Here is a 23819-nt window from a genome sequence, read left to right as displayed (position 1 = left end):
GACCTGGTCTCCTACTTTGAAGGAACGCTCTCTGGCATGTTTATCATACCAGGCTTTTTGCTCTTTTTGAGCATCCTGTAAGTTTTCTCTAGCAAGGACTAAAGAGGTTCGGAGGGTGTTTTGTAGGTTGGTTACAAAGTCCAGAATGTTAGTTCCTGGAGAAGGTGTAAATCCCTCCCATTGCTGCTTCACCAACTGCAATGGCCCCTTAACCTCACGGCCATATACAAGTTCAAATGGGGAAAACCCTAAACTGGGATGTGGTACAGCTCTGTAGGCAAAGAGCAACTGCTGCAATACTAGGTCCCAATCATTGGAGTGCTCATTTACGAATTTACGTATCATGGCCCCCAAAGTTCCATTAAACTTCTCCACCATGCCATTTGTTTGATGATGGTAAGGAGTGGCAACCAAGTGATTTACCCCATGAGCTTCCCAAAGGTTTTTCATAGTTCCTGCCAGGAAATTAGTCCCTGCATCTGTGAGGATGTCGGAGGGCCAACCTACCCTGGCAAAAATGTCTGCTAGTGCCTGGCACACACTTTTAGCCCTGGTTTTGCTTAGAGCTACTGCTTCCGGCCATCGGGTGGCAAAATCCATGAAAGTCAGTATGTACTGCTTTCCTCTGGGTGTCTTTTTCGGAAAAGGACCCAGAATAGCCACAGCTACTTGCTGAAATGGAACTTCAATGATGGGGAGTGGCTGGAGAGGAGCTTTGACCTGGTCTTGGGGTTTTCCCACTCTTTGGCACACCTCACAAGACTGGACATAGGTAGAAACATCCTTGCCCATTCCCTCCCAGTGGAATGACCCCCCCAAACGGTCTTTGGTCCTGTTCACCCCAGCATGGCCACTAGGGTGATCATGGGCTAAGCTCAAGAGCTTGGCCCGGTATTTAGTTGGAACTACCAACTGTCTCTGAGGATGCCAGTCTTCCTGGTGTCCACCAGAAAGAGTTTCCTTGTATAAAAGTCCTCTTTCTACAACAAACCTGGATCGATTAGAAGAGCTGAGAGGCGGTGGGTTGCTCCGTGCCGCCGTCCAAGCTCTCTGGAGGCTTTCATCTGCTTCCTGTTCGGTCTGGAACTGTTCCCTTGATGCTGGAGACATCAGTTCCTCATGGGATTGTGGACCTAGGCTTGGTCCCTCTGGAAGCGATATAGGGGATGGAGCTGTTTCTGTTGACTGTGAACCGCTCTCCGCTGGTGTACTATGTTGGGATTCAGGCTCCGGCTGAGCCTCTTGTGTAAGGTTATCGGCTGCTGCCAGTTCAGGTTCGGTGGGGCCCTCTGGTGTTGAGGTTGCAAGTACTGGATTCAGTGCTGACACGGGGTCTGGTGTTGGTTGTTCGGCTGGTTCCGGTTCTGGGACTGGTTCCGTCTGGGTCTCTGGGACTGGATCCACTACTGCTGTTGCAGACATTGGCCTGGGGTCCAGGTCCATCACCTCTGACTGGGTCCTGATAGAAGTTTCCGGAACAGAGCTAGGCCTCACGGCTTGTTTAGCCTGGTTGCGGGTGACCATTCCCACCCTCTTGGCCTGCTTCACATGATTGGCCAAGTCTTCCCCCAACAGCATGGGGATGGGATAATCATCATAGACTGCAAAAGTCCACATTCCTGACCAGCCCTTGTACTGGACAGGCAACTTGGCTGTAGGCAAATTGAAAGAGTTGGACTTGAAGGGTTGAATCGTCACTTGGATCTCTGGGTTGATTAAATTGGGGTCCACTAAGGAAGCATGGATAGCTGACACTTGTGCTCCGGTGTCCCTCCACGCGGTGACCTTCTTCCCACCCACACTCACAGTTTCCCTCCGCTCCAAGGGTATCTGGGAGGTATCTGGGCCTGTGGACCTCTGGTGTGATTCCGGTGCAATGAACTGTAATCTGTTGGGGTTCTTGGGGCAGTTGGCCTTAACATGCCCCAGCTCGTTACACTTAAAACATCGTCCAGCTGACGGGTCACTGGGGCGAGGAGGGTTGCTGGAGAACGGGGTGGTGGGACGATAAGGGGTCTGGAGGGTTCTTTGGGAGGTAGGTGGGGCTTTGGGCGGCCCCCGGTAATAGGGTGTGGTCTGGGGTGGTCCCTTCTGGTCTCCGCTCCAACTGCGACCAGTTTTCTTCTTCTCTGCCACCTCCACCCATCTGGCTCCAATCTCTCCTGCCTCAATTACAGTTTTGGGTTTCCCATCTAGGATGTATCTTTCTATTTCCTCAGGAACACCCTCTAAGAATTGTTCCATTTGCATTAGGAAGGGCAAATTTACTGGAGATTCAACACTTGCTCCTGATATCCAGGCATCCCAATGTTTTACAATGTGGTAGGCATGTCGGGTAAATGACATGTCTGGTTTCCACCTTAGGGCTCTGAACCTCCGACGAGACTGCTCGGGTGTTATCCCCATTCTGACTCTCGCCTTGGATTTAAACAGTTCATACTTGTTCATGTGTTCTTTAGGCATTTCAGCTGCCACCTCAGCTAAGGGTCCACTGAGCTGCGGCCTCAGCTCTACCATGTATTGGTCAGTAGAGATGTTGTACCCAAGGCAGGCCCTTTCGAAGTTTTCTAAGAAGGCCTCAGTATCATCACCTGCCTTGTAGGTGGGGAACTTCCTGGGATGGGAAGTGGTACCTGGAGAAGGATTGCTAGGGTTTGTTGGTATATTCTGCTGGGCCTTTATCCTCTCCATCTCCTCCACATGCTTCCTCTCTTTTTCCTTCTCCTCCTCCACATGCTTCCTCTCTTTTCCCTCTCCTCCTCCACATGCTTCCTTGCCTCCATTTCCCTCTTGTGGGCAGCCTCTTGGTGTTGTTCTGCCTCCCTTTCTTGTTCCTTCTTCAGCTGCATGAGTTCTATCTGTCTTTCATGTTCCCTTTGTTTTTCCTCAGCCTGAAATTTGGCTAATTCCAGCTGTAGTCGAGCTGAGGATTTGGCCATTCTAACCTCTCTGTTTTTAACTAACTTTACACCCGAGGTTTAGAAATAAACAAACAAAACTTGGCTGTAAAATTTTGCTGTGCTGGAATAGAATACCTATTCTCTGATAGTGATTGTCAGCCTACAGAAAAAGACAATTCCCTTGTCTCTGCTCTGGGCCCAAATTAAAGCAAAAAACCTCCAACTACTTGGAAACCTGCTTACCCAGCCCAAAGAAGAAAAAAATTTCTTTTCAAACCTGTGCTCCTTGTAAAACAAAAAAAAAAAAAAATCAAAATCCTAAAAAAAAACCCTGCCACTTTTGTCTCCAGGCAAATGGGTAGAGCACACACCCCCTATTTACTTTTAGGAAGAAAAGAAAAAAAAAAAAACCTCTGGGTTGGAAGACTGTGAATTTCCCTGCAGGAGTTAAGTACCCTGCCTCCAGGCAAAGAAAATCTGCAATTCACAAGATAATCCCCTTTTGTCTCTGCTTGGCCACAAAGCAGAGAGAAACCAAGCTGCTTTCAGTTTCAAAGCTGCCTTCTGGACTTCCTAAAAATTCCTTTTTAAAATCTGTATTTCTAGTTCAAAAAATCTCAACTGGATCTCAAAATGATTTCAGGTTAATCCCACCACTGTGCCACCATGTCAAGGTTCCTCCCCCACTCTGAACTCTAGGGTACAGATGTGGGGACCTGCATGAAAAACCTCCTAAGCTTATCTTTACCAGCTTAGGTCAAAACTTCCCCAAGGTACAAAATATTACACCCGTTATCCTTGGAATGGCCGCTACCACCACCAAACTAATACTGGTTACTGGGGAAGAGCTGTTTGGACGCGTCCTTCCCCCCAAAATACTTCCCAAAACCTTGCACCCCACTTCCTGGACAAGGTTTGGTAAAAAGCCTCACCAATTTGTCTAGGTGACTACAGACCCAGACCCTTGGATCTTAAGAACAATGAACAATCCTCCCAACACTTGCACCCCCCCTTTCCTGGGAAATGTTGGATAAAAAGCCTCACCAATTTGCATAGGTGACCACAAACCCAAACCCTTGGATCTGAGAACAATGAAAAAGCATTCAGTGTTTTACAAGAAGACTTTTAATAAAAAATAGAAGTAAATAGAAATAAAGAAATTCCCCCTGTAAAATCAGGATGGTATATATCTTACAGGGTAATTAGATTCAAAAACATAGAGAACCCCTCTAGGCAAAACCTTAAGTTACAAAAAAGATACACAGACAGAAATAGTTATTCTATTCAGCACAATTCTTTTCTCAGCCATTTAAAGAAATCATAATCTAACACATACCTAGCTAGATTACTTACTAAAAGTTCTAAGACTCCATTCCTGTTCTGTCCCCGGCCAAGACGACTACAGACAGACACACAAACCCTTTGTTTCTCTCCCTCCTCCCAGCTTTTGAAAGTATCTTGTCTCCTCATTGGTCATTTTGGTCAGGTGCCAGCGAGGTTACCTTTAGCTTCTTAACCCTTTACAGGTGAGAGGAGCTTTCCCCTGGCCAGGAGGGATTTCAAAGGGGTTTACCCTTCCCTTTATATTTATGACACTTCCCATATTTACTGGATAGTTGTGATTTCCCTCCCACCCACCCCACCCCCAGTTTTCCCCTATAAATTACCATCACAAAACAACACTCCAAGCCCATTGCTACTGCTAAGTAGTACGGGTCAGCAACTTACTGTAGATGCTGTTTCCAGATTTAACTGTAGGGGACAGATGAAACCAGAGGGAACAGTATACTAATTAGGAGCTAGCAGCGGCAAGACTCAAGAGCAGTAGTAGGGCTTCTCGGCTGGCAGATGAAAGAGGCCCATTGTATCTTAAATGGTGGTATTCTTAATTTTCCCTTCTCACAGCTGTGACTCAAGTTGCAGGTTTTCTGCTCCTGCAGAGAAATCAGGGATTTAGGATCGGGATTTTCAGAGGAGCCAAAGGGAGTTGTGTGCCCAGGTCCCAACTGGAATTTCAGTAGGATTTGGACACCTCATTCCAATAGGTTCCTTTGGAAAACCCAGCCTGAAATCTTAGCAGGTGGGGCCTGGCCAAATGGGACACAGAGAATTAGTTGGGAGCATGTGAGGGCAAAAGGTTGGAACGTACTAGATTCTTCTGGCATGTCACAGTTAGGCTTTAGCACATGCAGAACCTTAGATCTGTCTAGTATCTCTACTACAATCTGGTACCTAACACTCAGAAGTCTCAATGCTATGCCTCTATAGTTTCTTCCCTTTTGTGATCTTAAGTAAGTCACAACCTCTGTATGCACATCTGTAAAATGGGCATCAGTTACCTACTTGCATGGGACAGTTGTGAGGGTCAATTAATGTTTGTCAAGTGCTTTGAGGTCCTTTCATGAAAGTTGCAAAGAAGTATTTTTAACCAGTGTTTCTCATTAACAGCATCATGGTCCGGTTCCAGCTAGACGAGCAGCTATTCCTCCAGCCTCACTGTGACGGGCTTATGTTGACACTTACTTCCAAACAGTGTAAATCTCCCTTTCCCTCTGTCCCCCACAAGCCGACAGGTTTGGTCAGAGACTTCTTGGACGTAGACTGTAGAGAGCACTGCTGACTTGATGCAGATGTATCTGTACAAATTCTGAATGAAGAGTTCTGGGTTTGCCAAACAGTAAATTAAGTCATGCAGATAATCTCACTTTGCATGCAGCTGTTATCATCCCTGCAGTTTCTTTCTGTCTGTGGAATCCTCCTTTGCAGGCCTCTGAGCTGCTTATGGGACCTGCTATTGCTGGGAGCATATTAATATGGTTGCTGTAAGTGTTCTCATGGAATGTGGAGCATTTTTTATTCTGCAAAAGCAGCATTTTTTCCTGCAGGCAGATGTCTTTACTTTATGTTTCCTTCCCAGTCACATCTTCTTAGCTTGATCACTTAGAGTAGTGTAAACTAAGTAGTAATTGCACTTCTACAGCACCTTTCACTGGAGGATCTCAAAGCACTTTTCCAAGACCCTGCCTCACAACATGCTTGTGAGGTAGGCGCTATTAGATCCATTATATAGGTGGGTAAACTAAGCCACAGGGAGCTTGACTTACCCCAAAATCACACTGCAAGACAGTGGTAGAGCCAAGAATAGAACCCAGGAGTCCTGATGCTCAGTTCCCTGCTCTAACAGGCCATATTGTTTTCCCTTTTCATGGGAAAAAAGTTTTTTTTCCTATCTGTAAAAAATCAGGAGCTGTGAAATTAAAATACTCCAGCCCAGAAATCCGACTACCAGCAGTGTTTTAAACATCAAGGTTTCTAGAGCCAAACCACACTCCCAAAGGAAATTTATCCTCTCTGTATCATTATAGAAATGAAGATTTATTCAGAAGAGCCACTACAATTTCAGCCCAAAAGGCCTCCAGATGATAGAGAGAATCCCCATTCCAGGAACAGCTTTTACACAGCTTTACAAAACATTGTTTGGCTGATGGAGAAACCCTTCCCCCCCAACACTGAATGCTGTTAGGACATGGGCAGATTTACATCAAGTCATGTTCTCTGTGTATATAAAATCTCCCGACTGTATTTTCCACTGCATGCATTCGATGAAGTGAGCTATAGCTCACGAAAGCTTATGCTCAGATAAATTTGTTAGTCTCTAAGGTGCCACAAGTACTCCTTTTCTTTTTATCAAGTCATTAGCAAGACAACAAGCATGGTCTTTAGTACAACAGAAGTCCATGTCAAATTGAGAGATTATCATCATCCTCACTAATTAGACATGAAGTCACCTGCTGTTGCAAAGTGGCAAGAGGTTCATGTAAACAGTTGTAGTATTACAAATATTTGAGAAAAAAACAACAGTTTAAATTCTCTGGGAGTACAAATCGAAGCCCCATCATCTCAGGCATTGGCACCCTGACAGCAGGATTGTCTGGCTATGTAGACTCCCTCCTCAGGTCCTACGCTACCAGCACTCCCAGCTATCTTCAAGACACCACTGACTTCCTGAGGAAACTACAATCCATCGGTGATCTTCCTGAAAACACCATCCTGGCCACTATGGATGTAGAAGCCCTCTACACCAACATTCCACACAAAGATGAACTACAAGCCATCAGGAACAGTATCCCCGATAATGTCACGGCAAACCTGGTGGCTGAACTTTGTGACTTTGTCCTCACCCATAACTATTTCACATTTGGGGATAATGTATACCTTCAAAGCAGCGGCACTGCTATGGGTTCCCGCATGGCCCCACAGTATGCCAACATTTTTATGGCTGACTTAGAACAACGCTTCCTCAGCTCTCGTCCCCTAATGCCCCTACTCTACCTGTGCTATATTGATGACATCTTCATCATCTGGACCCATGGAAAAGAAGCCCTTGTGGAATTCCACCATGATTTCAACAATTTCCATCCCACCATCAACCTCAGCCTGGACCAGTCCACACAAGAGATCCACTTCCTGGACACTATGGTGCTAATAAGCGATGGTCACATAAACACCACCCTATACCGGAAACCTACTGACCGCTATTCCTACCTACATGCCTCCAGCTTTCACCCAGATCACACCACACGATCCATCGTCTACAGCCAAGCTCTACGATACAACCGCAATTGCTCCAACCCCTCAGACAGAGACAGACACCTACAAGATCTCTATCAAGCATTCTTACAACTACAATACCCACCTGCTGAAGTGAAGAAACAGATTGACAGAGCCAGAAGAATACCCAGGAGTCACCTACTACAGGACAGGCCCAACAAAGAAAATAACAGAACGCCACTAGCCATCACCTTCAGCCCCCAACTAAAACCTCTCCAACGCATCATCAAGGATCTACAACCTATCCTGAAGGACGACCCATCATTCTCACAGATCTTGGGAGACAGGCCAGTCCTTGCTTACAGACAGACCCCCAACCTGAAGCAAATACTCACCAGCAACCACACACCACACAACAGAACCTCTAACCCAGGAACCTATCCTTGCAACAAAGCCCGTTGCCAACTGTGTCCACATATCTATTCAGGGAACACCATCATAGGGCCTAATCACACCAGCCACACTATCAGAGGCTCGTTCATTTGCACATCTACCAATGTGATATATGCCATCATGTGCCAGCAATGCCCCTCTGCCATGTACATTGGTCAAACTGGACAGTCTCTACGTAAAAGAATAAATGGACACGAATCAGATGTCAAGAATTATAACATTCATAAACCAGTCGGAGAACACTTCAATCTTTTAGGTCTGTAATCGAGTGACCAGAAAGTCTCAATATTACAACAAAAAGACTTCAAAAACAGACTCCAACGAGAGACTGATGAATTGGAATTAATTTGCAAACTGGATACAATTAACTTAGGCTTAAATAGAGACTGGGAGCAGATGGGTCATTACACAAAGTAAAACTATTTCCCCATGTTTATTCCCCCCGTTCCTCAGACGTTCTTGTCAACTCCTGGAAATGGCCCACCTTGATTATCACTACAAAAGGTTTTCTCCCGCCCCCCCAACTCTCCTGCTGGAATTAGCTCATCTTAAGTGATCACTCCCCTTACAGTGTGTATGGTAACACCCATTGTTTCATGTTCTCTGTGTATATAAATCTCCTCACTGTATTTGCCACTGAATGCATCCATTGAAGTGAGCTGTAGCTCACGAAAGCTTATGCTCAAATAAATTTGTTAGTCTCTAAGGTGCCAGAAGTACTCCTTTCCTTTTTGCGAATACAGACTAACATGGCTGCTACTCTGAATCCAGTGAAACTGTGCCCCTTTACAACAGCAGGGAATTTGGCTCAAAAAAAATATAGTACTATTTAAAAGAACTTTTTACTTACAGATGCCTATTAAGATTCCCCATAATGACAGGAACAAGGTGGAATTCTTAACATGGGGTACATTTAAAAAAATGCATTTGTTTGACAATGTAACAGGACAGCTCTAAAATGTAGTATAAACTTACAAGTGATTTTATACCATGGTATAAACACACAGACACACCCACCCCTTGGTCAAATAAAATTAACCACGAAATCCCTAACGTGCAATTGACCGCCTGGCCTTATCAGTGCCCTGTTAATTCAGCTGATAACAAGTACGCTCCTGGTTCTCTTCCTCAGTGACAGTGATTTGTTCTAGTCATATTTTCCAAGCTGTATCTGTCTGGGAAAGTTTGGTCTCCATTGCTGGATTGCTTGTTTTTTCCAAGCTACTATTATTACAAAGTGCTATCTAGGGAAGACCTCAGCTAGCTGCCTGAGTGCCTCTTAACAGGAAAAACTGAGGCCAGCACTACTTAGCCTGCCTCTCAGGGGATGGATTTTCAGAGATACTGAGCACCTGCAGGTCCCACTAAGTTCAGTTGTAGCTGTAGACACTCAGCACCTCTAGATAAAAAGTCAGATCCCAGATGTGGAAGCCCACCTGTCAAGATTAATGCAATGTGGATTCATTGCAAAAGTCAGAGAGATGCGTGCAAAGTCTATTCTGCCCTTCTTCTTCCCCCCCGAGTCTGAGAAGTTGGGCTTTAAATACCAGCCAAATGAAGTAAGGCAGGAAGGAAAGAGAAAACCACAGCACTCTGTACATGCCTGCCAAGAGGTGGCACCTGAAGAGATAGAGCTACCCAGTCTGTATAGTGTGTTGTAAAAACTTGCAAAAAAGTCACTGCTCAGGGGTGCTGCAACAATTTGTACAGTGGGGATGCTGAGAGCCATTGAACCAAACTGTAAACCTTTTATATGATGGAAACCACTTCAAGCCAGGGGGAGTGGAAGCACCCCCAGTTCCAGCATAACTATGTCACTGCTCAGCTGATTCTCTGGCCAGATGTAGATTCATTCTCAGCCCAAGACTTAGCTATGGTTTTCATATTACTATGGGACACTGAGCTCTCCCTCTGCCTTGGAAAGCATCGTGATGAACCACCTACCACAGCTGATGGTTGTCAGCCTAGAGGCTCTCTCTTTTCCTTTACTGGGACCTTTTCAAGCCACTGACAAGAAGTTAGACAGACTTGATTAACCAGGCTGCTCAGAAACTCTACATTCTGCACTAGCTGGAGGCCCATGTAGCTACCAGAGTCAGACTCATGAAACATTTATCACCTCTGCTCCATAGACAGTATTGGACCCCCAACTTATTTCTGGATGCAGTTCATGATGTTAACTTTGAACTACAGTTTGGGTCCTGGCTTCCTTTGAAACCACCTCTTTCCTAGTGCACCTACAAGCAAGGAGGGCAGCTGGGACTCTTCAGCTATCAGAATGGTGATCAAGAGGACTCATCAAGGTCCAAAGATTTGAATTTGACAGAGCTGAATGTAGGGTGTTCTCAGTGCTCGATTCCAGGACTCCTTCCCCACAGTAGTCCAATAAACCCCAACATGTGCTGATCATCAAAGCATACTGTGAAATGTAGCTTGCCTTGGCGATGATGAGTTTTTCTTATGGATTGGGTGGGGAAGGGAGCATTGTTTTCTCCAAGTTGTCAACTGTGTTCCACTATTCTGTATAACTTCACTGCACCTTAGTAGGGAAAAGCATTGTAACTAGAATGCATCTATGATCTGCATTGGTCCATTTGTCTTCCCATCAAACATTTAATGTCTCAAGCCCACCTGTCCAGAATGGTGTAAAGGAAAGAAGAAAAATATTTTTAAAAAATATATAAATCACATGGCAGGGTCAAGACAGCTGAAGAGAAGAAAGCTTGGACTAAATAATTGTTAGTACCAGTGATGATTTTTCGCTATGTACAAGGCAAGGGGAATTGACTTCCCCCACAAAAAAGCTTGAATTTGCAAATTGCAGATCCCAAGTAGAGTTTGCAGGGCTGACAGCTAGGATAAAAAGATCTTGATTTGACCTGTAAAATTCAACAAGTGAGATCCGGAAGTCATTGACAGGGAATAAATACAGAACACCAAGATGTAGACTTTTTATAACCTCACTTTTCAGACCATATAACTACACTTTTAAATACAGAACAGCTGCTGTTCACCAGCACATCTCTGGTGCCTACTTTTTAATTATGTAGAGGCAGAATGGCAGGTTGCTAGACTCTTTGCCCCAGAACATCAATAGCAATTGAAACATCTCTTCCTACTGATGTGCTAATGAAAATAATCTACTCTTATTTGCACCTTCTGTTCAATTTGATGTGAAATCCTAAAGCTTTCACTTTGTTAGTGCTTAACAGAGAGATTTTCACTGATTCCCTCCTCCTGCATTCCTTTATAGGACACTAAATTCTGGTCTCACTTGGGCCACCAGTAGCTCTAAAGCTATTTCTGATTAGGTCAGGCCCCAAATAGAATCCAAATTTAGGACTTTTACATTTTCTAGAGAACGTGTTTATATAATGAATGAAGCTGGATATTAGAATGGAAGTTTCTGGAAGAGGGAATGTTGGCCAACACACTGGAATTAGTCCCTATTCTTTTCATCTGCATCTTTAACAATGTATTCTAGCCAGCCAGGCGAGGCCTTGCTTCTGACTGGCCAACTTTTTGATAGCACCTCTGACAGTACAGCACTTGGGCTATTACTGAACTGAAGTGGAACTTCTGTATGGGAGTGGGGGAAAGAAAAAGGAGAGGGGCAGAAGTAAAGGCTTTTGGGGGCAATCAGTAGAGGAAGGAGCATAGAACTTGGTGGGGGTGGGGGAAGGCAGAGGACATCCAAAAGGAAGCAACTAGGGAAACTTGAAATACAACAGAAGAGGTGATGTACTGTGGGACTTTAGGGTCCAGGTAGGATATTATGTCCCAGGTTACTAGGATGTCCTTAAGATTTGACACTTTCAGCTGTGTTGGACGTAACTGCAGTCATTGACAGCATAGTGACTAACCCCGCTGAGTTCTGTCCTACCATACGTTGTGCCCAGGCTCAAATCTGGGATAGATTCTTTGCCTCTTTGCTGGCTGATCCCAAAATCTTGGCCAGGACTCTGAAGTGAATCTTTGCATGGTATTAAAGGGGGTATCAGGCAGAGGAAGAAGAATTGGGTGGAATTTTGGAGGGGAAGAGGAGAGATGGAAGTGATTTCAGGGGAGGGAGGAGACAGACAAAGAAATACTTTGCCAATTCTGCTGTCTGGGTGGTCTGGACTGGAGTAGCAGTCACACAGCTGACTAAGAGTGCTGAAGAACCCACAAGAATTCACTAAGCACCCAAAGAAGGCTGAACAACAACAGGGGCCTTACAGGACGGAAGTCTGATCTTGTGGAGGATGAAGAAATCTGTGATACTATTGGGAGCCTCGTGTGAATTTTGAGGGTGCAGACGGCATGCCTTGCAATGCTGCAGGGAGTTTCACAGGGTGTAGGGAGAGGACCTTGCTGTGTTGTGTGTGAAAAGAGGTGATGAAAGAGCCCTTACAATTATTTCCCTAGGGAGCCTTATGTGCTCTCTCTCCTTACTGGGGTCTCCTCTGGAGCTAGAAGGCAAAAGCTTTTCACATTGGTAAACACTTACTTTAGGGCCAGGTAGACCAGGGCGGCCAGGGTTTCCATGGGGACCAGGAGAACCCTAAAAAAAAAGAAAAAAAAGGCATAATAAATCTATACAAATCAACGTTATTCAATATGGATGGAGCCAAAACCCCAGCTCCAAGCACCCCCGAACTTTGAGGAAGCTCAGATCCAGGCTCAGTCCAATCCCCAGGAATGACACAGGCCTTGTTTATACTAGAAAGGTTTTGCTATACCTGCAAACCCTCCTAGAGGTGATCCAGGTCCCCAAACAAAATAAGCTACACTGAAAAAAGGACTTTTTGGGGGGAAAGGGGGCAATAACACTACATCTACACAGGGGCTTTTGCCAGAAAGCAATGTTGGTTGGAGTTTTGCACACTCCAAACCAACATAACTATGCAGGCAATACTTTTAAGTGTAGACCAGGTCACCATCCCGAAACATCTGTAATTAACAAAAGCCATTCCTGGCAGCAGGAGGGATAGAGCTGGTGTGAGCATTTCAGTCACTCTTCCCCTCCATGGAATCAACACAGCTTCAGTTTGCTCCTCCCAGGAGGGAGGTGGCTTAAGCAGAACACTGATTAGGCAGCCCTCTTAATTAGCCAGCAGTAACAAGGAGATAATGGCACTGTGGCTGGACAGGGCTGACCCCGTTTTAGCAGATTGTTCTTGTATGGCAAATACAACTGTAACCAGACTGAGAACATGAGCAGTTTGCAATGCAGAGACACAGGGGATGCAAGATGGTTTAAAAAACCTACCTTCACATCAATGCACAACTGCAGGAGTCTCCCACCAGAGTGCAGATACGCAAAGTGTCAGCAACCACTTTAGAGAGCAACCCACTAACTACTTGCAACTGCATTAGCAATGGCAGTAAAGTGGTGATCTCTCTCAAGTGTGCTGGGCTTCCACATAGCTCCACTGACTTCAATTAATACCAGGCCTCAAGTCTAAGAGTTTCTCTGCAATCGCATTTCCTATAAAAAGGAAAGGAGTACTTGTGGCACCTTAGAGACTAAAAAAATTTATTTCAGCATAAGCTTTCGTCTACAAAAGCTTATGCTCAAATAAATGTGTTAGTCTCTAAGGTGCCACAAATACTCCTTTTCTTTTTGCGGATACAGACTAACATGGCTGCTGCTCTGAAACCTCACATTTCCTATGTGACCTGACTTCCTCCCTAGGGACACTAGTCAGTGGAGTTATGCTAGCAGACAATAGGACCTTTAAACTCCTGGCAGCCTTGGAGGTTTTGTGCTTAGCCCCAGTGCGGTACCAGGGTGCATAAAACTTAGCTATGCTGGCAGAAGTCTGTAATAGAGACATAATCCATGTCAGTCAGGGGTGTGATTGTGACCGACAGAGCTGTGCTGGCAGAAGTCCCTAGCATAGACACAGCTGTTCCAGCAAAGCTGTGCTTTTATCAGAATAGCTTGTTTCATTCATGGGAGGTAGCTTTACTACAGCAGTATAAAGTGTGCTTTGTGGGCATCGCTGCATCCTCATCAGGAATCAAAATAGTTGCAAAAGCCCCAGAAGGAGCAGCGATTTGGGGGATCGAGAAGACTATATATTTAGAGCGATTTACTTGGCATTTTAGAATAAGCAGCAGGCACGTTTCTGAGAGCTCAAATAAGGGGAAATAGAGGTACTTGCTACAATGAAATTTTAACGGTTTAACTACTTGTTTAATCTTCAGGGCACATCCCCTGAAAAGTGCTTGAAATTTTGCCTTTTTAGAGGCTCTGATGAGACTAGAATGCAAATCCATACTGTGATTGGCATATGGTAAAGTCCCTGTTTAAAATGAGCTTCAGTTTTCCCCAGTGGCACTTAAATGATTCTTTCATTTCAAAAATAGATACATCAGTGATGAAAAATATAGTCTGTGACCCTCACTCAAAAAGCTATAGCAATTTTCTCTGCCTAGATACTGTGAAAGTAGAATGAATTATATTGAAATTATAATTCTTTAAAGAAATGCTGCTTGAAGGGTTTGTTGAAATATAGTTGTCAGGAAGAGAAACATTAAGGAGTGTGAGACAATAGGTCCTCAAACTAATTAACCAGGAGCTCCTACTGAGGTAGGAGATTGACAAATATACATACATATCCTATTTGCATACTAACGTTTACCAGTTTCTGCTTCGTTTTGTCTCTTATGTTAAATTGGCTTTGGCTTATTTGTATAAATAAGTTAGCTTGAGCCTCAGAGAGGGGCTCACATATCTGGGTGCATTGGCAAAGCGCTTTCCTAATAAACAGAGTGGTCTGACAAATTATGTGAGTCCTGAATCTGACTTTGACAATACTAAGGGCAACTGGCACTGTAAAATACCTACAATAGATGATATATAGCAATATCTCCTTTTAAATCATTTATTAAAAGAACTCAACATGTTTTCCAAAGACTATTTAAGGAGCTATCTGGAATAAGAAGCTAAAAATAAATTATCCCAGGCTTTGTACAGAGCAGAAGCAATCTGCTAACTTTTCAGGCAGAGGTAATAATGCTGCTAAATCCCAGAACACGTTCCTGGGAGGCATAGCAATTTGAAGAGTCAATTCTGAAGATTCGCATTCTGCCAACATGCACAATCTCTACACCACCAGCAGAAGTACTTTCATTTACTCTTGATTTAAAGGAGGAGCATAGATTGGTGGATAAAGAGAAAGTTATTTGGCTGCTTTCTCAGCTCTGAGACAGTAATATTTGCTGTCATCATTCTGCATGTTTGGGTCCAGATCTCCCAGACTGTGATTTCCAAAGGAGACAAATGGAATTAGTGTCCAACTAACAAAGGAATTCAGTGCCTTTAATCGCCTTTAAAAGACACAGTCCCAATTTTGCCCCAAATCCCTAAATGGCCCCCTCAAGGATTGAATTCACAACCCTAGGTTTAGCAGGCCAATGCTCAAACCACTGAGCTATCCCACTAGTTTTATTTCATTTCATTAAAATTGTGAGTTTTTTATTACATCTGGTAGCATGAGCATTTGTTGAGCCAACAGATCTGTTGGGGAAGAGTTAAAACAGCTTTTGTAAAGGGAAGTCATGCCTCACCAATCTGTTAGAACTTTTTGAGGGGGTCAGCAAAGACTTGGACAAGAGTAATCCAGTGGATATAGTGTACTTGGATTTTCAGAAAGCCTTTGACAAGGTCCCTCACCAAAGGCTCTTCAGCAAAGTAAGGATTGATGGGATAACAGGGAAGGTCCCCTCATGGATCAGTAACTGGTTAAAAGACAGGAAACAATGGATAGGAATAAATGGTCAGTTATCAGAATGGAGAGAGGTAAGTAGCAGGGTCCCCCAAGGATCTGTACTGGGACCAGTGCTCATCAATAATTTCATAAATGATCTGGAAAAAGGGGTAAACAGTGAGGTGGCAAAGTTTGCAGATGATACAAAATTACTCAAGATAGGTAAGTGCAAAGGAGACTGCAAAGAGATCTCACAAAACTGGGTGACTGGGCAACAAAATGGCAGGTGAAATTCAATGTTGATAAATGCAGAGTAATGCACATTGAAAAACATAATCCCAACAATACATAAAAACTGATGGGGTTTTAATTAGCTGTACCTCTCAAGGCAGAGATCTTGGAGTCACTGTGGATAGTTCTCTGAAAACATCCCCTCAATATGCAGTGGCAGTTTAAAAAGTTAACAGAATGTTGGGAACAGGATAGATAATAAGACATAAAATATCATAATGCCGCTATATAAATCCATGGTATGCTCACTCCTGGAATACTGCATGCAGTTCTGGCCCCCCATCTCAAAAAAGATCTATTAGAATTGGTAAAGGTACAGAGAAAAGCATTTTTGTTGCTCAGGGGTATGAAACAGCTTCCATATGGAGAAAGATTAAAAAGACTGGCACTGTTCAGCTTGGAAAAGAGACGACTAAGGGGGGATATGACAGAAATCTGTAAAATCATGAATGGTGTGGAGAGGGTTAATAGAGAAGTGTTAGTTACCTCTTCATATAACACAAGAACCAGAGGTCACCTGATGAAATTATTAGGCAGCAGGTTGAAAACAAGCATAAGGAAGTACTTCTTGACATAATGCACAGTCAATCTGCAGAACTCGTTACCAGGGGACGTTATGAAAGCCAAAAGTATAACTGGGTTCAAAAAAGAATTAGATACGTTCGTGGAGGATAGGGCCATAAATGGCTATTAGCCAAGATGGTCAGGGTTGCAACCTCATGCTCTGGGTGTCTTTAAGCCTCTGACTGCCAGATGCTGGGACTGGATGACAGGGGATGGACCACTTAACTGCCCTGTTCTGTTAGTTCCCTCTATAGCATCTGGCACTGGGAAACGTTGGAAGACAGGATACTGGACTAGATGGACTATTGGTCTGATCCAGTATGGATGTTCTTATGTACATTATCATGTTTCACAGAATGAGAAGTCTGGCAGAGCAGGGATTGAACACAGGTTTTCTCAAGTCCCAGGCTAGTACCCTAATCATTGGACCAGTTTTCCTCGCTGTCCCTGATTAAAGCATTTTCCTAGGGTCTTTGGGATCAAGGAAATATTCAGAGCCATATAGCTGTGCAAAGAAAAAATGTCCTAATTATAGAGGGATTAGTTTTAATGACAGAGCTTAGAGCAGCAACATCTCTATAAAGTCAAGATCCTAAAATGTCTTCACACATTAGCAGTTAATGCAAGCAGTCCAGAGCAAGGTCTAAAGCACCAAGCCAGATTTATAAAGCGAGGGTAGTTCAGCTGTTATGCAAGTTCAGAGTCAAACATCCCAGCTCAAATCCCATGTTACAGCTTGGTCTCCTTTTGGTGCACATTCATGCGACTTGTTATCCATCATAATACAAGACAGAATTCTCAATAAGAAAGCGATAGGCAGCAGCACAACCTCCAACCGGGAACAGCCAATGCTGATTGACGCTGACCCAGCTTCCAGCTGGAAATGCAGAATCTACAGCTACAGCTCTGTCATGGTGGGAAGAGAGTTACAGATAGCGCGATTTTCCTGCTTGTCCACAACTTTTTTGGTGTCTGTGACTCACCCTGCAGCAGCGGCTGCTGTCTCATGGGTCTGGGCTCAGCTCCTCTTCCTACTCAGACCAAGATTAGGGTTGTGGTGCCGGGGCGGAGGGTGCTGCTATGGATGGTCAGTGCCTACATGTCTGTCAGGGCATTTTTAAACAAAAATCATGGAGCAGTCATTAAATCCGTGACTTTTACTAAATTCACCATGACTGCTCTGTGATTTTTTATTTAAAAAATGCTATAACAAATCTGTAGCCCTATCTATGGCTAAACTTCCAGTCAGAAACTCATGGGCTAACAAATAATGTACCTAACACTGTTCATAGGCAGACTTTTGCAGCACAACCGTAGGAAGCATTAACCAAAAGCCAGCCTGAAAAGGGACCAGTCTTCAGTCCAAGCAAAGGTCTGCAAGATCAGAATTCTCAACACCAAGTGATAAGATATGCAATAAGATAAACACCCAGATCCCTAGTTTAAGGGGTTGTTCCTATACTATTGAATTCAATAAGAGTTTTAGCATTAACTTCAGTGGGATCAGAGACATAGGGAGGTGAACAGAACATGGGGTTAGCAAGATCAAAATAGCAGACATCCATCTCACTCGAAATCTCCAAAGCATCCCGGTCTGACTAAGTGGAAGGCAATGTGCTGCTGGTGTAGTGGGAAGTCCAACCCAGTAACCAGGGCATGGCAGTGATCAAGCCCAAAGGTTATGAGAGTCTCATTTAAAATGTATAGTGCAGCTATGGAGAGACAAGGGCGTAGTCTGGCAAGAGTCCTAAAATGGTAAAAAATAACTGATTTTGATATGTTTCAACACGGTTAGCCCTTTAATCTAAGTTTACACCCACATTCTTGGCAGAGGAGAAAGAGTCAGCATGGTACAGCTAACCATGAGCAGAGTAACAAAACGTACAGGACAGCATCTGCCTCCGGAGCTTTGAGCAGCGAAAATCTGAACAGGCAGGCCCTAGGATTTAAGCTACGCACCTGTCTATAATGGCAATGGAAGTAATTGGTGGAACTTTAAACTGCACCCTCCAAGCCCACATACACATGCCCAGATCAGTGTTAAGATGCTATATGGAGATGGTCTCTGTGTTCTGCCAGCCCGTGGGTGCATTTATTCCTCACCTACCTTATTGTTCCTCTCCAATCCCACAGGCAACTTTCACTCCTCTTTCATACCGTCTCACCATCAACCACCTCTTGCCTTTCATCAAATCTGCCCATAGGCAACTACAAACAACCTACCCCAGCACGCAGCAAAAATGAAAAGAGAAACCACCACACCTAATTTCAATTCATCCATCTCAGAAACAAGTGCCCTTATGCATAGCACATGTCCCAGTGACACGTACCCCAATCAAACCACTAATGGAGCTAACAGCCCCTCTGCAACCCAATCAATCCTAAATATAACAATGTGTGTCTCAGATGTTCATGGAGCCATTCTATTATCTCCTGTAGCCAATGGCAGATGCAACTACCCCTTCATTTACACTGATCCCAACAGCGACTATTCAGCTCATTACACTTCTCTTTCAGCTATAATAAGTGATCACGAAAGATGGTGACGCTCCAACTCTGTAGAATCAGCCGGTCCAAGTATAAACTCCTGCCTAGCAAACATTCCAAATCAGAGGGAGTTTGCTAATAAACCAGGACATCTTTCACCTTTAGGTCATAGCTATGAATATAAGGATAGTAATAAACAAGTCATTGTCATCTAATAGCCGTGGGGCTGCCTATGCAACCTCCTTGTCTCAGTTGAGTCTTTGCTGCTCAGGTGCCCATCTCTCCACCATCACAAGCTGCATGCTTATAGGCAATTTCAACAGAGTGCTCTATGATTAAATGGATATGGGGAATGACGTACCCTTTCACCTCTAAAACTTATTCCTTGACCAGAACTCCGGAACATAGACACTTAGGTCATAATCTCTTTGGAGCAAGGACTGTCCTTTTGTTCTGTATTTGTACAGCACCTAGCACAGTGGGGTGTTGGTCTATGACAGGGGCTCCTAGGTGCTACCACTATACAAATAAATAATAATGGATGGTAGGAAAACCAGCAGCCTCCCAAGTCTATAGTACTCTCAATCTTGTCCCTCTCTCTCACACTGAAGGCACAAAGAATGTATAAAAAGCCAAAGCAAATCAAAGCCCCTTCTTAACTGCATAATCTCATCCTCACCAACCCTTAGCCACTCCAGTAAGATCAGTTTTAACTACTCCCACCTGAACTAACCACTCACAGAGGGAACTTCACCAAAGGCATATATAGGACAGCTCCTCGGCAAAGGGACCACATCAGACTACTAGCACAAAACAACTACAGCTGCAACATTTGATGCTCCAATCCCAGTTAACCGCCTGTTATATGACATGTTGAAAGGCAGCTTCTTCTCATCAAACCAACAGTCTCAGAGACATCCATCCCTCTATCAACACGCACCTCACAAAGACAGTGTCTGTCCAATCTTCCTTTCAGCTAATTACTCCTGTGTTACCCAGCCTAATCCAGTTTTCATTACCCTCCCCTTCCAGACCATCAGGATTACCTATCCCTAATCCGTATCTCCCAGACGTAGCCATCTTTCCATAGATGAGCTATGCTAGAGCTAGCTGCTACCCTCTATTCATGCTCTTCTAGATTAAACCCTACTTCTTTCCCCTTCAACTAAAAGGGTCGGTATATACTCATAAGTATTATGACTATATGTAATCATCATCATCATCATCATCATCTCATTTCTCTCTTTTCTTTGCATCGGATGGGACAACATTGAGTCCACCAAGTTAGGAGCTGAAATTCTACCAGCCTCTATGTTATTCACACACACAATCTTGGCTCACTCTCGGCACTGCTTAAACAATAAAACCCAGCAACAAGTTGATTTATATCTGAAGTCTTCCAGCCTCGGCACCAGAAATTCCATGGAAAGTTTTATCATGGGACACTGTTTTAATCATCAGCAGTCACCAGAGAATCAGCAGCATGGAAACCAGGCGTTGAACACAATCCCTCAATGTGTTCTGAAAATGGGGTGGGGTAAGGGGGTTCCCAAATGTGGCTGGGCTTGTAATCTGGATGGAATGCCACCTCATGTGAAAGCTATCTACTTGTGAACTCCACAGCGCCAGCCAGTTCATCTCTGCTACATGGGCAGAGATGGGACCCATCTCACAGAAACTCTTTTATTTGTACTGGTTCACAGCCTGCACAAATTAACAAAAGTGCAACTGTGTGCAATCCCCCCCATTAAAAAACTCACGCAAAATGCTACAGCGCTTCATCCAAAAGGGACAGCTACTCATTGAAAACTCATTATACTTGGGGGCTTCACAATGTAAAGCAGCTTTTCTGCTCCTGACCTCCAGATTCCACTCTGACCTTTGGCTTGCTGAAAAATGAGCTAAATATTTGAAATGAGGCCAAACAAACTGTTTCTTTAAACACTTCTTAGAAACTGGAAAACCTTCCTAGTGGAATGAGGAGATTGGGACAATCTTTACAGAAGACTGAAATTTTATCATCTTGGGGGGAAAAGCCCCATTTTTGAAAAAGATTAGGATTATTTTTTTGCAACCAAAGACAAGATGTAGCAATGAAATGCTACAGCAGGAGCTTGGAATCTTCCAATGCTCTGAGGCTCATGGCGTGATGGAGGTAAGAATCAGTGAGTGCAAAAGCAACATTTTACCTACTTGCACAATGGAATTTCTCCTATTTATTGAGAGCTTAAAATTAGTGCAGAGAGTTGGCATTAAAGTCTTTTGGGTCCTATTCCCAGCTCTGCCTCTGGCTGGCTATGAGACCTTAGGCAAATCAGTTTGCCCACCTGCAAAACTGACTTTTAATGGGACTTAAGCTCCTAAGTCACTTAAGCACTTTTGAAAATTTTACCCTAAGTCTGTTTCTGTGGAAGTGAATCCAATGGCAAACTTCCCATTGGTTTCCACATGTGCAGGCTTCCTGTGCTACTCCAGAGTGCGGTTGTAAGGTTTAATTAACATTTGGAAACTGCCGCGTAAGCATTATTGCTGTGGTTTACAGCACCTTTTAACTCTCTTTCTGCAGACCTCACTAAGCCACGCACATTCTTCAGTGCAATCGAGCTGTCTGCACACAAATATGGTACCACTTTCTAGCAGCATAGTTAAAGTGGTAGAACTTCCCTAGCATGGATGCAGTTATGTCAGTACAAAGGGGCTTTATGCTGGTACAGCTATTCCCATATCAGGTATCCTTATACCAACAGAACTGCATCCAGGCCAGGGATTGTACCACTAAAAGTATTTCAATATAAAAAATATAAATATAAAAAATCCCACATGCCCCTAACCGAAATACCAGTAAAAAACCCACTATGTAGTGCCAGCACGGACTACAGCTAGTGAGTTCTATGCCTATCACAATTAAGTCACCGTCCAGATCTATTCTACAAATTTTCATTGGCATAGCTATATCGGTCGGGGTGAGATTGGAGACCGACAGAGCTATGCTGGCAAGAGCCCCTAGCGTGAATACAGGTATGCACTGGCAATACTATGCTTCGACTGTTATAGCTTATTTTGCTCAGGAAGATTGGAAATAAGGAGCCAGCATCATGTGACCAGCCAGCTCTCCATAAACCAACAGTGGGCCACCAACCCTAGAAAAGAGAAAGCCACTCAGAGTTATTTTTACGCTGTCCAATAATCAGAGACCATGGGGGTCACCCCGCAGACTTGTATAAAGAAGTGGAAATACTGTGCTGTATCAATAGGACATTGTCGCCCTGTGGAATTCACTGTTGCAGGTGATCAGAGTCAAAGGCCATGGCAGGTTTCTGAGGAGATGGCTAATTTTATAAGCATTAACAACACTGAAGTTATCCAAGGTACGATGAGAGCACCATGCCTCATCAGGCCATAAACTGCAGAGGAGAGGAAGAAATCCTTCCTGCTCTCAAAATGTACAACATTGCAAAGCTAGTTACATGCATCGTTCCTCCTCCCCCTAAAATTTCAGGGGCTAGCCTCTCTGCTAGAGGCAGGATACCTCACTTGATAGACCAATGGGCCAATCCAGTATGGGTCTTGTTGTAGCAGGGACAAGGTCTGTGTAGCTGCAGAGGAATTTCATAGGACGTCCAGGTTAAGCAAAAAGGAAAAAAAAAAAAACTCTCTGGGGTTGATTATTTTTTCAGGGTTCTTTTGCAACCAAAAAAGAAGAACCCCTCTAAGCCCATCCTACTGTCTGGCCACATTCCCTTCCCGCAGTGCAAATCCTTAAATCCCAGAACCGTTAATGAAGACAAAACAACAATACACGCAGGGCAGTTCTTCTGTCTCTAGTGCTCCAAGTGCAGGCATTTATACCGCCACCCCTTTCTCTCTCCTGAAATTAGGCTCAGTTTCAAAGAGCTGAGCCAGCCAAACTAGGCTCAGCTGCATCTGATTACTTCCCAGCTGGGATTTCCATCCTGAGTTGATGAGAACCCCCTGGCTGGGATTTAACTCAAGAAGTTACACGTGACTGTCAGGGGCTTCCCTGCTGAAGCAGGCTGTGCCATGGATGGGAGGAGGACACTGAAAGACCTGCTCAGAGTCTTAACAACACTTTCCCCCCCCCCTTTTAATGCCACTGAAATTTCAAAGCTCAGTTTTGTTAAGCTGGAGGAATTTGGATATATGTGCACAGGAAAGCTGGGGCCTCCAGACCCTGGATTAAGTTTACATACCATAAGGGTATGTGTACACTTCAAGCTGGGTTTGTGCTTCCCAGCTCCAGGAAAGTTACTTTCACTAGCTCTCAGCAAGCTAGCACACTAAAAATAGAACACAGGCCATGGCCAGTGCACGCAGTGGGAGAGGCTAGCCACCCAAATACGTCCCTCGCTGCTCGTGCCCCTGCAGCGGTCTTCTGTTTTTATTATGCTAGCTTCATGAGAGCTTGCAGGATGAGGTCTCCTTGAGCGGGAAATCACACTCCCAGCTCCAAGTGTAGACATCCCATTGTGCTCACTAAGCTCTGCTGGAGACCTGCAGTAAGGATAACGAGCCGGGGAGAGCAGAGACTTTCTTTAACTGGTAATTTTCCACAACTGCAGGCTTATAGGAGAACCCCATGTTGGTATTTAAGTGTGGTCTGTGCTAATGTGTATGTCAATAAAGGATTATGTAAAATATGTACCTGGAGTCTTGTAAAACCACTGCTGGGTCACTCTGTTTGCCAGAGGGGGGAATAAAAGGTAGCTATGCCTGCCTATGACATGGATTGCAACGCGCAGATCTCTGCACAAAACATCAGCTGTATCTGTGCAAAATGTTACCCAGTACTGTGAAGGCAACAGTACAAAACAATAGCTAAATGCTTGGATCTCTCAGTGCCCATGCTGCAAAAGTT

At 44.2% G+C, this 23819-nt stretch overlaps 1 protein-coding gene across 1 annotated transcript in view; it reads right to left on the bottom strand.

The window, feature by feature from the left end:
* COL27A1 (collagen type XXVII alpha 1 chain) overlaps nucleotides 1–23819 on the bottom strand; it is a 247496-nt gene that overhangs the window by 184059 nt on the left and 39618 nt on the right. The window contains exon 6 of the mRNA XM_084650113.1: nucleotides 12394–12447. Coding sequence (XP_084506239.1) covers nucleotides 12394–12447 — 54 coding nt within the window. The remainder of the gene's footprint in view (nucleotides 1–12393; nucleotides 12448–23819) is intronic.

Source organism: Lepidochelys olivacea (assembly GCF_965140295.1).
Source record: "Lepidochelys olivacea isolate rLepOli2 genome assembly, chromosome: 16".
Classification (NCBI taxonomy): Eukaryota; Metazoa; Chordata; order Testudines; family Cheloniidae; genus Lepidochelys; species Lepidochelys olivacea.
This window is presented reverse-complemented; position numbering and strand designations above follow the sequence as displayed.